We start from the raw sequence: 14,184 nt of genomic DNA, 5'->3' as shown, positions 1-14,184 counted from the left end.
GAGGGTGCAAGAGGTTTTTTTACCACCTCTCATGTTACTCACAAAAGAAGCTACCCGTGAGAAGGGAGGGGTAACTGCCAGGCTTTAGCCTCTGTGTCACTCTGCTGGAAGCCACTGTTCACGCTGGCTCAGACCCTGGGCAAGTCACACTTGTCCTCGCATGAGCAGCCCTTTTGCTGACAAGTCAGTGCATCAGTCTGAAGCACACCAGCAAGTTTCTGAGTGCAAGGGAGAGTGTTACAGACTCACCTCATTGCTAGGGGAAATGACTCACATTATTACCTGCTTTAAGAGGGGAACAAAGGTCTCTTAAAAACAAAACCAAATTCCAGTGTTCTCCTTGAACATCTCCAAGTAAATACAAACTGTACTCAGGCAGTAGCATTAAAAAAACCTGCAACCTGCTGAGATGCAATTTGTTAAGACATTTATGGTGTCTAACGAGCTTAAATTAGTTCCCAGGCTATATTCATTAGCTTTCATTGAGCTCATGGAATAAAAACAAGTTACATTTCAGTCTAATCAAATGCAGTTAGTGGGAAGGTTCACAAGTATGGCCATTAAACCTACAGATTGGAGGAACCATTTCGCTTCCTTATGAAGCACAGCACTATGTGTATATGATGGACTTGCAAAAAGAATTACCTTAAGTGTGATAAGCTTAAGCACATCAACACTGTTAATAGCAAGTTCAATCTACAGCCTCTAGTTACACATGGCTTTTTTGTAACAGCTTGGGTTTAGCATCAGAGGGACAAGCTGTGCATGAGAGGGAGGACTTCGGTAGCACCGGAGAGGCCATAGCCAGGTATATTATCTTCCTCCAGGATCCAATACATGATTAGGAGAACAATGCTCATTAGTTTCTTCTTAATGCAGCTGAAATCTCAGCACAGCTACTTCTCAACTGGAAAGGATTTCAAAATCTGCTCAACAAAACTAATTTAGTTTAATTAAACTTATCTATATTTTATAGACAAAACACATCTCAGATGATGTGCAAAAGTTACAGAGAGCATCTACCCAAGAGATTCCACTCCTGGCTAAATCCGCTAGCTGACAGCCCAGTGTAATTTAAGCAATCATTCTTACATGACTGAATCTGATGAATAGCTTTCTTCGTGAAAAATGGCTTCTGGCCAGACAGGCACAAAAATAGGCAATGCACAAGGCATTCTTGGAACAGATCAACTTCTCTACTGATTTAATCGTACCAATACCTCCTATCAGGCCTGAAAAGAATCTTCTTCTGCATTAGGCTTTTTAATTCACTGATGTTCTTGACTGACTCATATGCCTTTGAGGTTTGGGGAGTACTTCATTATAAATGTGTCCACATGGTATAGACTAAAGCCTTGATCACAATTTTTATCACTTACAAAGACAATGGGAATACAATTTGCTGGCATCTAGTTCCACCTTTTAAAGATAAAACTTGCAAATCCTTCTGAGAATACAACATTGATCTGAAAGGATGAGACTAAATTCGAGGAGCTGCAAACACAAGAGGAAAGAACAATAAACCAAAGAAATCTAACAAAATATGGTCCAAAAGTGAAGGCAAGTATTTTCTTACTAAAACTATTGATTGGAATTTGTATTTCTCTTGGAGTTTAGATGTGTGCTGGCTCTTCTCACTTAAAGCATGCTGGGTACAAGGTTTGGCTACATTACACTCAAGGTCCCTATCACATTAACAGCAAAAGTGGCTGCTGCACAAGTGTTTCCATCCCTCAGCTTCCTGTTCCCATCCCTCTGTCCAGTGAACAAGAAGGATGGCAGAAGAATTCACCTGGCTCAGGACAGAACCAACCAGCTTAATCTGAACCTCAGGTTGTCAGAGAAAGGTTATGGATGGAGCGGTGACCTCCAGCATGAAAGCAGCAACATCCAGGACCACAGCAGCTGTTTCTGCAGCAGCAGCCTCCCATAGCTTAGCATCCCTGCCACGAAGCATACTCCATCTCTCAAAAGAAATAAGCACTAATCAGATCAAACTAGAGAGCAGCAGGATGAGGAAATATACCCATTTGCAACCTTTACTAAGAGACATTTTCTTACTGTGTTTTATATCAATCTGTCATATGTATTCAGGGTTATAGGAACCCAAAGGATCACTTCAGTATCTTCAGATCTTGTACTATTTGTTATAGTCTGAATTGAATGTTCTGTACCACAGCTCTCTGGTTTTTACAGTTTTGCTTCAGGCATTTCTCTCTCTCACTGGGTCTGGTCAGAGAGTGGGACACACCAGGCAGTGCTCTAGCTGGACTCAGGCAGTTGCAGGAGGAATAATAATTCTTTCGTATTCCTGTTCATATATTTAAAGAAAAATACCCACTTAAAATGGTAAATATTAATTTGCAACCATTTATGCTAGCACCTACATTTCTTACACTCTTCACACAATTTAATGTGCTGCATCAATAAGGTCTGTACGAAGTAAACACGTAACAGAAATTTCTATGATGCTGTGGCAGAACAGTATCTCTGCAATGACACATTTTATGTGTGCGCTGGGTTCAGCTGTAATAGCTATTTTTCTCCTTCCCAGTAGCTGGTGCAGTGCTGTGTTTGGCTTTAGTCTGAGAACAATGCTGGTAACACACTAACATTTTAGTTGTTGCCAAGTAGACCAAGGACTTTCTCAGTCTCATTCTCTGCCAGTGAGGAACGGCACAAGAAGCCAGGAGGAAGCAGAGACAGGACAATTGACCCAAACTGGCCAAAGAGGTATTCCATACCACAGCACGTCATGCCCAGTATATAAACTGTTACCCAGAAGGCCTAGATTGCTGCTTGAGTCGGGCTGGGTATCGGTTGGTGAGTAGTGAGCAATTGTATTGTGCATCACATGGGTTTAGTGGGTTTTCATTCTTTTTCCCTTTTAGTTTTATATTCTCTCCCCTTGTTACTTCTCTTATCCTTGTTTGCAGCAGTAGTTTATATTATACTTTAGTTATTGGACTGTTTTTAACTCAACCCATGGGGTTTACATTGTTTCTCTTCTCCTCTCCATCCCGCCCAGAGGGGGGAAGGGTGAGTGAGCAAACGGCTGTGCAGTACCGAGTTACCAGCTGGGCTTAAACCATGACAATATGGCTCATGAAAACACAGCTCGCTAAACACCTTCAGTAGCTAGCACATTCAGTATCAGTCTATTTAACTATCTAAAAACCCCAGGCCCCAGACTTTTACCTGACTTTTAGTTTCCATCCAAACGAGGCTTCAAGAAAATTGTAATAAATTATCTATTTTGTATGCAATGAAGAAAAAAATTGACTCTGAGTAAAGCCCACTAAATTACAGCATTATATAAATGCCTAATGTATATCTTCAGAATTAACTAAATGTACTAAATGTAGTCTTAATGCCATACCCAGCTATAAATCAAAACACTGGAAACATTCTAGCAGCAGCAGGAAATCAGCCACTACTATTATAAAGTACAAATGCAAACTAATATGACAATTCATTATTTAAAAACAAGATTTCCTGCTTAGCAATCTGAAGTATGTCCCCTGGCCAATGGCCTTAGAAAATACTCACCACCTTACTCAGACCTTGCTACCGCTCCTAAAGTAGTCCTCGAAGGGGACATTCGCTCCCCTCCCCATGGGGAGATGCAGCCTGTGAGGGTGAGAAGCCTGAAACCCATCCCAGGGAGCTCATAATACCACACACCATGACACACGAAGGCAGGTCAGCTGTCAAGTGGGAGGCTGCTCTTGCTAAACCACAAGTGATTTAGGAGCTGTGGATTCAACTAGTCATTGATGAAGCCTTACAGGAATGCCAGCGGACTTCCACATTTCCATTTCTCCTGTGTAAAGCTGGGATTACAATGCATATGAAGTACAAACTTGTAAAAGCTTGGCATTTGTTCTGATGCTACATGTACCTGGGATCAGCTGCCCCCACTCCATGCGCGCAGGACTCACATGCCGGGCCTTTTGGCAGCAGGTTGAGAGGTCCACATGTGTGAAATGCAAACAAGCTCCCTGGAAAACACCCTTCAGTGACTTGCATTTCTGAGATTAATCACAGAATCATAGAACAGCTAGGGTTGGAAAGGACCTTAAGCGGGACACCTCCCACGAAACCATGCCACTCAAGGCTCTGTCCAACGTGGCCTTGAACACTGCCAGGGATGGAGCATTCACAACCTCCCAGGGCAACCTATTCTAGTGCCTCACCACCCCTACGGTGAAGAATTTCTTCCTTATATCCAATCTAAACTTCCCCTGTTTAAGTTTGAACCCATTACTCCTTGTACTGTCACTACAGACCCTAATGAAGAGTCCCTCCCCAGCATCCCTATAGGTCCCCTTCAGATACTGGAAGGCTGCTATGAGGTCTCCACGCAGCCTTCTCTTCTCCAGGCTGAACAGCCTCAACTTTCTCAGCCTGTCTTCATATGGGAGGTGCTCCAGTCCCCTGATCATCCTCGTGGCCCTCCTCTGGACTTGTTCCAACAGTTCCATGTCCTTTTTATGTTGAGGACACCAGAACTGCACACAATACTCCAAGTGAGGTCTCAGGAGAGCAGAGTAGAGGGGCAGGATCACCTCCTTCGACCTGCTGGTCACTCTCCTTTTGATGCAGCCCAGGATACGGTTGGCTTTCTGTGTGAGCATGCCCTGAAACCAGCTCATGTTCATTTTCTCATCAGCCAACACTCCCAAGTCCTTCTCCACAGGGCTGTTCTGAATCTCTTTTCTGCCCAGCCTGTAGCTGTGAATACTGCGGTTGTGTGCTTTGTACTTTCTTACTCCAGAAACACAGCTAAAGGCAGGGCCAATGAGGAACCTCTTAAACCAGACCTACAGCTGACAGAAACAATAATCCAGAACCTCAAATGCTGAATGTGTCTTGTTCTTTCTAGCACATGCAGTTCCCAGTTCGATACACTCATCACATAGAGCATCTGCCTTAAGCCACTTCCCTCTACTTTTTCACAAGGCTCTGCTCCTGTGGGAGTCACACTCTAGATACACACATTCACCCAAGGACAGCCACATCTGAAGCAGATAGGCAAGATGCACAAGAATTTGAGAAACAATGGCCCTGTATCAGACAACACATTAGAAACTCCATTATCCCAAAGCACAAAAGAAGAGCACTTGAAGAAATATTTTATGCAGACAATGAAAGCATCACAAGAATAGAAGTGCAGCACAATCTTTCCAATATACATAATTTAATTTTTAGTCTTACTGCTCACTGGATAAAATGCTTCTCTCACACCCCAGCATACGAATGAGAATATTCCAGTAAGAAACAGTAAATCTTTTGGATTTTTACTTACTTGCTCCAACAAACTATATTCAGCCTTTTCAGACCAATGACCTGAGAGACATCAGTGGATGTGCAAGACAGCTGCTCACCACAAAGAGCACCATGAATTTACAAATGCCTCTAAGATGCATACACCAGCATATGTATTATCTACACTCAGTTCACCTCTGAATAGCTTCCTGCTGTGGATACTCCTTGCACTGTAGTTCACTGCATTCCTCCATGATCACAGGAGCAGGACCTCTGTTATCCCAGTGCGGGGGCATTTGTTAACCTTCCTCATCACATTCGCTGCAGCCATTCACCTCACGAAGCTTAAACACAGCAGCACCACAGCAGATCCCTCTTCATTAACAGATTGATCAGCAACGCTGTTCCCAGACCACAGTATTTCCCAGGCCCACTGTGACACTATAGACTAAACAACACTGTGCATCAGCTGCCAAGCAGGTCCCATCTTTCATGTTTAGCTGTTTGTGAAACTCGGTCATTTCTTCTCATTCCACATTGTCAGGAAGGAGCAGATGGCAGATGTGCTTTGTCTGTAATACTGTTTTTATGATCCCCTGCCTGTTGGCACAACAGCAGAAGCAACATTTGGAGACAAGAATTCGCAGCATATTTTCAGTCTGGGGTAACTGAGCTGAAAGTCAGCATGGGGTACAGGGAGAGGAAGAAAGGCTTGCATAGGATTGGTGAGATTTCTGTAACAAAACAAAAAACCAAAAATCCAAACAATAACAAACCCCCTCCCTCCTCCCCCCCCTCCCAAGTAATCTTGAAAACAGAGGATTATTTACTTTAAAATGTTCTTCACAGAACTTCTTGAGATGTATACTTTGATTTGCTGAAGGGAAGCAACAGAGGAAAGCCCTTGGGCATTTGTACCTACTCAGTGTTTTACTGTTTTGACGTGTAAACTTCACTTAGACATAGGTCTGCTGAAAACTGATAGACATCACTTTCCATGCCTGTTTGCTGTCAAAAAACTTGTGTCAGCAAACACTGGGTTTTCCTGCTCTCCCCTGTCTTCCTGCACAGCAGCTTTCCCTTTGCCTCGGTCATTTCAGAGATATGCAAAACTCTCGGCAGTTTTCATCATTCTCCATATTGCCTGCAAGGGTTTACCATGCTTTTTTGCTGAACGATGTGCCAATATTCTTGACAGGGTAGTCAAGAATGCAAGCAAGAAGACAGTGAATTTGGCTCACAGCTGGCATTCAGGCCCAAGCAAGAGAAGAATATCAACTTAAATAAGTAAGAATTTGGTATTGTATTAATTCTTTGTTATGCTTCAGAGAGAATGCCCACTTCTTCCCTTCCCTGGGAAAGGACCCACGAAGCATACATCTTTTTGCTATTTATCAAGGTGCAGCAGTTATGGGTAAGCACAAAATCTGCAACAACCAACCATGGTTTGATGGGATGAAATGTGAAAATATGTTCAACACTACATTATTTTTCTTCATTACATTTGGCCATAACAAGAAATAGCTCACTTCCAGTTGTAAGCCTGCCACAAAATCTACCTGGCAACCGATCTTATCAGGCAATTTTATGCTCTACCTTTTTCTGGCATTGTTGTGTTCTCATTCATATGAGATTCAAATGCAAGATTCAGTTTTAGCTTCTAAAAGTGGTTTCCTGAAGTGCCTAACACCAGTGACAGAATCATAACAGAAACAATAGCCGAGATAACTAATAAATGAGAGACCCCAAAAGTTTACACCAAGGCTTCAGAAATGTTCATTAATATATTTTTAAAATATCTGCATGATACACAGAATAAAAATGCATTTGATTTGAAGGAATGACTTGAGCAGTCAACAATATTTTTTCTTGAATAATTTTAGAACACATTTATCTTCAAAAATAACAAATCTGACAGAGTTGAGAAGGGAGCATCCTGGGTTTATTTAAAGCAAGGTTAAAATAAAAAAGATAATTTATTCAGAACCTGAGAGATTTAAAATTATAAACTTGTTACTGCAAAATGACATCTGGGGATTGAGGTTGAAAAGTTCATTTAGAAAGACTTATAAATCAAACTAAATATTGTCTGTAATCCATGAACTGATGTAAGGCAACCCCATCGCACACAGAACTCATTTATCTATGACCACTGGTACCCAGCTGCCCAGATGCCAAATTCATTTTCTGCAGACTACTGACAAAATGTGGAGATGGCCCAGAAAGAAAATAGGCAGAAAAATAATTAGCTGCGACTGTTGAGCAGATGTAGTACAAGCTCTTCATCCTCTGCCAGAGAAAGCCCAGTATCTAATGGCAAACAGGGCTCCTCCTCTTGGCTGAACTTCGCTTTCTTTCTTTTCAGTGGCATTTCTTCTGCTGCAGTACTGTTGCTATAGCTTCTTTTCTTTCTTCTACTCTTCTCAAGTTCACTGCAGAAACAAATCAATTAGTCTTTTTAACAACTGTGGTAATCAATATCATCATGTAATCAAACAATTCATTTTAAACAAGACAAATTTATGTCAAGATAAGAGCAAACAAAATTACAATTCAGAAGGGTGAAGCAATAGAAGCTGATAAACTCTGAATGTCTAAATTAGAACTGCTTTCAGGCCGAGGTGGTGTTGGCTATTCTGCTGTCTTTATTGATTACAGTACATTAAGATACCGCTATCAGCCTTTTCTAATATTTTCTGTCCTACAGAGTGACAGACAACTTGATAGAACTGATACAGTGACGTGTCAGTGGACCTAGGCATGCATTCGAGATCTTGTCTGAAATAAATATGCAACAAAAATAAAAATATGAGAACTGTCATTTCATTGGTGAATCCACTTAAGAGAATTTTGATTTGGGTACATCCCATTCAAGCCACACTTTGCCCTTCTTTCAGAAGCTTTCCCTGGAATCTATTAACCACCTCTTTGCCATAAGAGGAAAAACCCAAACGCGGTTATTTTCCCTGATGGATTCCTATTTTTCTGCTGCTTTTCTTAAGACTTAAATGCATTGCCTTTTGCAGCCTTCAATCTGGACAAAATGGCTGTTTTAATACTTTGACTTCTACTAATGGCCACATAACAGCAGCAGCAGGAAAGTCCAAGCTTCCATGTATCTTTATGTGTTTTTTTGTCTGTAACACAGAAAATTTGGCATAAATTATCTAAGATCAAAATAATCTATTTAAACAAAATCTGTCTAAGATACAATATCTGTGTACCAGATTACAGACAGCTGGTTGTCCTATGTTGTAGGGTAGAATTCACACCAAAAAAAAACACAGAATGCAACCCCTCACACCCTGGACCATTCCCTTCAAATAAATCAACCAAAACTAAATGGCATTCTCAGATTTTCATGTCTGTAATTTAAAGAATATAACGAAAATAAAAATGGAACTGCAAAAACTGAGTTTATCCCTTTCTAAACTAGATGGTTAAAATCAGATTTTCAACTCTAAGTTGGCAAACTTCTACCCCCAAAAAATCAATTTGCTTTAAAAAACTGTTTCAACACAAATTTTTAAATTGCCTTAATTTTAATAATTGCTGAAGTGCAGTTGTAATGTTTGTGAAATGTTTTGTTCAGAAAAACTGTTTTAAGACTTAACCATTAAAAGCAAGGGTTATAATAAATAGCTCAAATTGGGGAATACTGTTCTTCAAACCAACATAGCACAGGAACCCAATGCCCAGTTCAAACCATCTTCAGCTGCCTACCTCATTTTTCCATTAATAGGCCCAGTTACCAGTCTGTGAAACGCTACTTTCACCACTCACTGGAAACCAGCCTATCCCAAAACACAACAGCTTTCAAAGTTTCTGAATACCCTCCGAGAGAGAATGGCAACACAATGCTTCATTCTCTTCCTGGCTCACATGCTTTTTGGCTGCCTCTGCATCAGGATGAAGGAGATACATGAGATCTGATGGCAAAATCAGATCTGATAGGTGTTTGGTAGCAAACACCCTACCTTTATATTGTCCTTCACTGCCTGTTGAAAAGAAATAGTGTAAAGCAACCTGATCTAGAGATGTCTCTGCCCATTGCAGGAGAGTTGGACTCAAACCATTCTATGATTCTATGAATAGCTGATGACTGTGCACCAAATACTTTTCCTAAAACTGGGACATTTCAAAGGATGTATCAACTTTGCTGGCTTTGAGTTGTCATGTGCATGGGGGTGGCTTTTCAGTGCTTGCTACCAACATTCATTTTATTCCTTTTCTGGGGAACGGAGATTCTAGTTCTTTCTGTAGTGCCCAAGATGTTCCATAAATGATGAAGCTATACAGACAGTATATGAAAATAGTCTAAAGCACTATGACATCTCACTTTTCCAAATGGCCAGTGTGGGTTTGGGCTGGAGTTTCATGGTGTTCACTTTGATCAGGACAGAATATATGGGTTCACTCTGAAAGCATAAGGCTGAAACCTCATTAAGTAAAAGCATTTTTGCTTGTTTGCAGAGACCCCAATTATTTCCAGCATTTGAATGCACTCTGAAGCCCGGTTTGCATTCATAATTAACTAATGCTTCATCTAGGACATTAGTTCAAAACATCTTAGCAATTAAAACAATGCAGACATCTCACAAGCTATGAAATAGGAGACTTTAAATACAAAAAAGGTACTCATTTTTGAAATTTCAGAGGCCCACAGGCCTAGATGTCTGCAAGATACAATGTTTAAATATAAAACACATTTAGCAGGAACTGTGAGATCTCTGGGGTTTTTTTCTACAAACAAAAGAACATCTACACAATTATAATTCATTTTCACCATAAGCTTCGTAGGAAGATTACGCTGAGCCAAGCTATTTCTTTTTATTACTGAGAGATCATGGTGCTCAATTAGTAGTGCATCCTAAAGATGTATCTACACATTAGCAAGTGTATTTTCACACTAATTTGACCCTTACTGGGCTGTAAGTTGGAGAGGTGAATAAGGAGGAATGTGTAACACAGGAAGCAGCAGTGCAAAGCCACCGTGTGATGAAGAGAGCTAATGGCTTGTGTTTTCCTGATGCACAAAATGTAGAGGCAAAACAGGATTTTTATAAAGGCAACTTAGGAAGGCCAGCAGAGTCTCAAGCGGAATGTGCAAATAATATGTAAATGATTTTGAAATGCAGAGAGCAGACACAGTGCCTGTCCACAGAATGGTCTGGGTTGGAAAGGACCTTTAAAGATCACCTAGTCCAACTGCCAATCATGTTCCTGCAGGATGGATTTTTTAACAGTGGTGGTTTGGGTGGTGCAGAGAGGGGCTGTGCTGCTCTGGAGGATAAGTCAGAGATGTAGCTTTTATGAAGGGTGAAAGTGTCAATTTTAAAAGGAAGCTGGAAAATCACCAGGAGAGATATCTGGTATCATGATGCCAAGGGGTACCCTGTACTCCATCTGGGCGGTTCTCCTTAGCTGTTTGGACAGAAAGCTCTTTGGAGGAGATGCAGTAGGTGTAATTCTCAGGTACACATGTAAACGGGCTGAGTGTGTGAAAGCAGTTATACATGGATGACTTTTGCATTTATTGTCAAATGAATTCTTCCTCAGTCCCCACTGTCCAAAGGGCTGTCCTTCAGCCCACCCTGTAGAGCCAATCTTCTTATTGTTGGTCGCTTCACATGGACGTAAATGGCCCCATATTCCTCACAAACATACAACCTGCTGTGCTACCAGCTGCCATCCACAAATAGCCAAAACAAAATAAAGCTATTTTAAGGTGAACTATTTTCTAACAGAACAACACAGCCAGAAAGCAACCCCATAATTGAGATCCAAACCAAAGCCACTGCATCTTTTCATCTTCTATTTATAACACTTAGAAAGCACTATATGCAGCTGGATTAAAATTCCTTCCTTCTTCCATCTGGTGCAATCCAGCTTTTCAGCCGCCTGAGCAACCTCTGTGGTCTGAAGCTGTGTGATGGAAGGATTTACTGGGACAGGCTGTGTTTGCACAGGCAAGAAGGTACTAAAAGCTGACTCATCAACAGGCACAGTAATTTCTGTGGTCACCATTTGCACAGCTGTAACAACAAAGGACAATGCTATCATTTGATAGGTAGTGTTTATTACTCAAACACTAAAGCACGGCTTACGAATCCTGTCCCTTAAATAAATGCCAGCATATATAAATTTCATCTGGGAAACAGGGGATTTAACTATGACCCTGATAGCTATTCACCAAGAAACTCTAGCTAATAAAACCCCTAAAATCTCAAGTGTGTTTTGAGGTGATACCAGGAAAAAATGGCAAGCTTCAAGGTATATCTTGACAAGCTCTAAGGTTAAGATTTAAAGTGCTTGAGAGTCACACGCATTTGAAATATGCAGCCACATAGCCAAGTTGCTGTTGTTTAAACAACGTGAGATCTATAGATAGGCTCTGCTTCAGTTAACATTTATCAGAGCTTCGTCTGGAGCCTAGTTCACCAGCACTGTTCTGGAAACAAACCAGCTCTGCCACTGAACTACAGGCCAAGTTTCAACTACAGAGTCAAGTTTCCAGGCTGCAATATACTGCACAGAAGCCCCTTCCCAAATAAATGTATAGGAATAAAGAATTAAACTGCTAAAAAAATACAGTTAAGAAAAGTTAGGAATAATTTATCCAATAAATATTGGCATTTTGCTAATCAAACATGCTATGCCACAAACCTTTTTTCCATGTAATAAATTTTAATTCACAAAGCAATTGCAGCAATCCTAATAAAGATTGATTACTGCAGTCCCTACCATAAAGTCCAGTGCAGCTTCTTTCTTACTTCTTGTCAGAATGCCATAGCACATAGAAATGATAATGAAAATAGATTGTGTTGTGTTACTTCCTGGATCTGTAGAGACCGGATCGAGGGGTTGTGGCCTGCGCTTGGGTCACAACAACCCCACACAACGCTACAGGCTTGGAGAAGTGTGGCTGGAAAGCTTCTTGGTGGAAAAGGACCTGGGGATGCTGACTGATGGCTGTTGAATATGAGCAGCTTATGCCCAGGCAGCCAAGAAGGCCAACAGCATCCTGGCTTGTATAAGAAACAGTGTGACCAACAGGGCCAGGGCAGTGATCATCCTCCTGTACTCGGCACTGGTGAGGCCACACCTTGAATCCTGTGCTCAGTTCTGGGCTCCTCATGACAAGAAAGACATTGAGGTGCTGGAGCAGGTCCAGAGAAGGACAACGAAGCTGGTGAAGGGTCTGGAGCACAAGTGTGATGAGGAATGGCTGAAGGAACTGGAGTTGTTTTGCCTGGAGAAAAGGCAAGACCTTTGGAGATGCTGCTAATCACCTACCTAAGCCTTGCATCCATTCAATCATCCTCAGCTCCATCTGACACTGATATTTTTCAAACCTGTTCCCTCTCCTTTTCTTTTGTGTGACCAGTTGTAGATAGTTAATTTCTGAACTGCAGTTTCAATAAATCCCCATCACACTTCCCCTTCATTCATACAGACACTTGCTGGTGACACAGTAGGGTTTGGTTGGTTTTTTTTTTTCCTCCTTTTTTCTTTTTTATTTTTTTCTTGGTATTATCTTTGTAAAGGCAATTTCTGTAGCCAGCAAGTTTACAGGAACCATGGGAAGGATCTACAGAGACCTGCAGAGTGTAGGTTACCAAATTTCAATAGGAAATTCTACCCTCAGGTCTATTTGGTATAGTAAGCTAGAGTATAACATAAAGACTTTCATGGCATAAGAGTATTACTTCTCTATCAACAGCAACCCAAGTCTCAATGTCCAATTTTGCAGCTAAATAGCATGATCAAGCCCTTAAGCAGACATTTTACAATATCTGCCTTACGGTGCTTTTCTGGACATTACAACATTAAGTTCTGGCCTTCAGTCATAAAAAAAAAGTCACTGATATGACCTGAATGATACACATTAGAGGGAGCACCATGATTTCCAGATAAATATCAAAAGACAGTGGAATGGAACCTTATCAAGAAACACATAAAACTTAGCAGCTCAGCATCAGCATCCTGCTGTGAGAAGAAGGTGTAAGAAACTGCAATTTGCCCATGATTTTCATAAATATAGTAAAGTACCCAACCAAGCAGCACTGACTGCTGACTTGCATACCTGTCAGCTGGTGACTGGCCATAAAATCACAAACAAAACAGTACCAGAACTAAGACATTTCTCCTTTCCCCTGAGGTCCAAAATCTTTCCAATGCTGATCTAAGAGTTAATGTGATCAGATGCACCTTTTAAAAGATTTAAAGAAGGTAACGGTAAGGTCAATCATAACTTGGTTCTTCCCAACATTTTTATTTAAGGGATTAGAAATATCAGAAACTCAACATAACTGCAAAATGAGTATTTAAGAAATCCAGCTGCTTTTCTTCCACCCTATTCGATACACTTGAATTTTTCACCTCATTAACAATTTATATTGATAGCCTTAAACCAAATATGATGAATGTTGCTAGATATACAAAAATTAATCTCATATTACATGCTTGGAGTCATTAATTACTCTGCTTGTAGAGGTACGGCTGGAAGCGAATCTTATTCAAAGGCAAATTCAACTCATAATTTGTATAGCTCCCCCAATTAAAAATAATGCTGGGGGTTGGAGGAGTGAAATGATGGACAATATTTTTTGACTTTTTAAACCATCATCAGGATAGCATTTCCCAGCCCCAAGAACAACTGATCATACAATTCAGTGTCAGCTGTAAGAGAGGTGCCTGAGACATGAGTGTTGATTTAGCAGAAATCCCTTCTTTCCATTGGCAGCAAGATCTCTTGTCTGTTCCTATATTTATTCTTGTTGATCTACCAGATCCCCATCATCCTCCCTCCTCCTCTCATGTATACAACCCCTCCACCTCCTTCTTCCTTCATGCAAAGTCAATACCATTTCTCCATGGTCTTATGCTCACCATCAACCTCTTCAGCTACCACTT

The 14,184-nt window shown here is 40.9% G+C and overlaps 1 protein-coding gene across 1 annotated transcript in view; it reads right to left on the bottom strand.

Annotated features, from left to right (window-relative positions):
- Nucleotides 1-7,020: 7,020 nt before the first annotated feature.
- DDX10 (DEAD-box helicase 10) overlaps nt 7,021-14,184 on the bottom strand; it is a 166,044-nt gene continuing 158,880 nt past the window's right edge. The window contains exon 18 of the mRNA XM_061374426.1: nt 7,021-7,700. Coding sequence (XP_061230410.1) covers nt 7,514-7,700 — 187 coding nt within the window. The 3' untranslated portion in view covers nt 7,021-7,513. The remainder of the gene's footprint in view (nt 7,701-14,184) is intronic.

This window comes from Neopsephotus bourkii, unplaced genomic scaffold, assembly GCF_033783945.1.
Source record: "Neopsephotus bourkii isolate Nb327-2 ecotype Australia unplaced genomic scaffold, CSIRO-AGI_Nbou_v1 NB_1638, whole genome shotgun sequence".
Classification (NCBI taxonomy): Eukaryota; Metazoa; Chordata; class Aves; order Psittaciformes; family Psittacidae; genus Neopsephotus; species Neopsephotus bourkii.
Note: the sequence above shows the minus strand (reverse complement) of the source record. Positions and strands in the feature narration are given on the sequence as shown.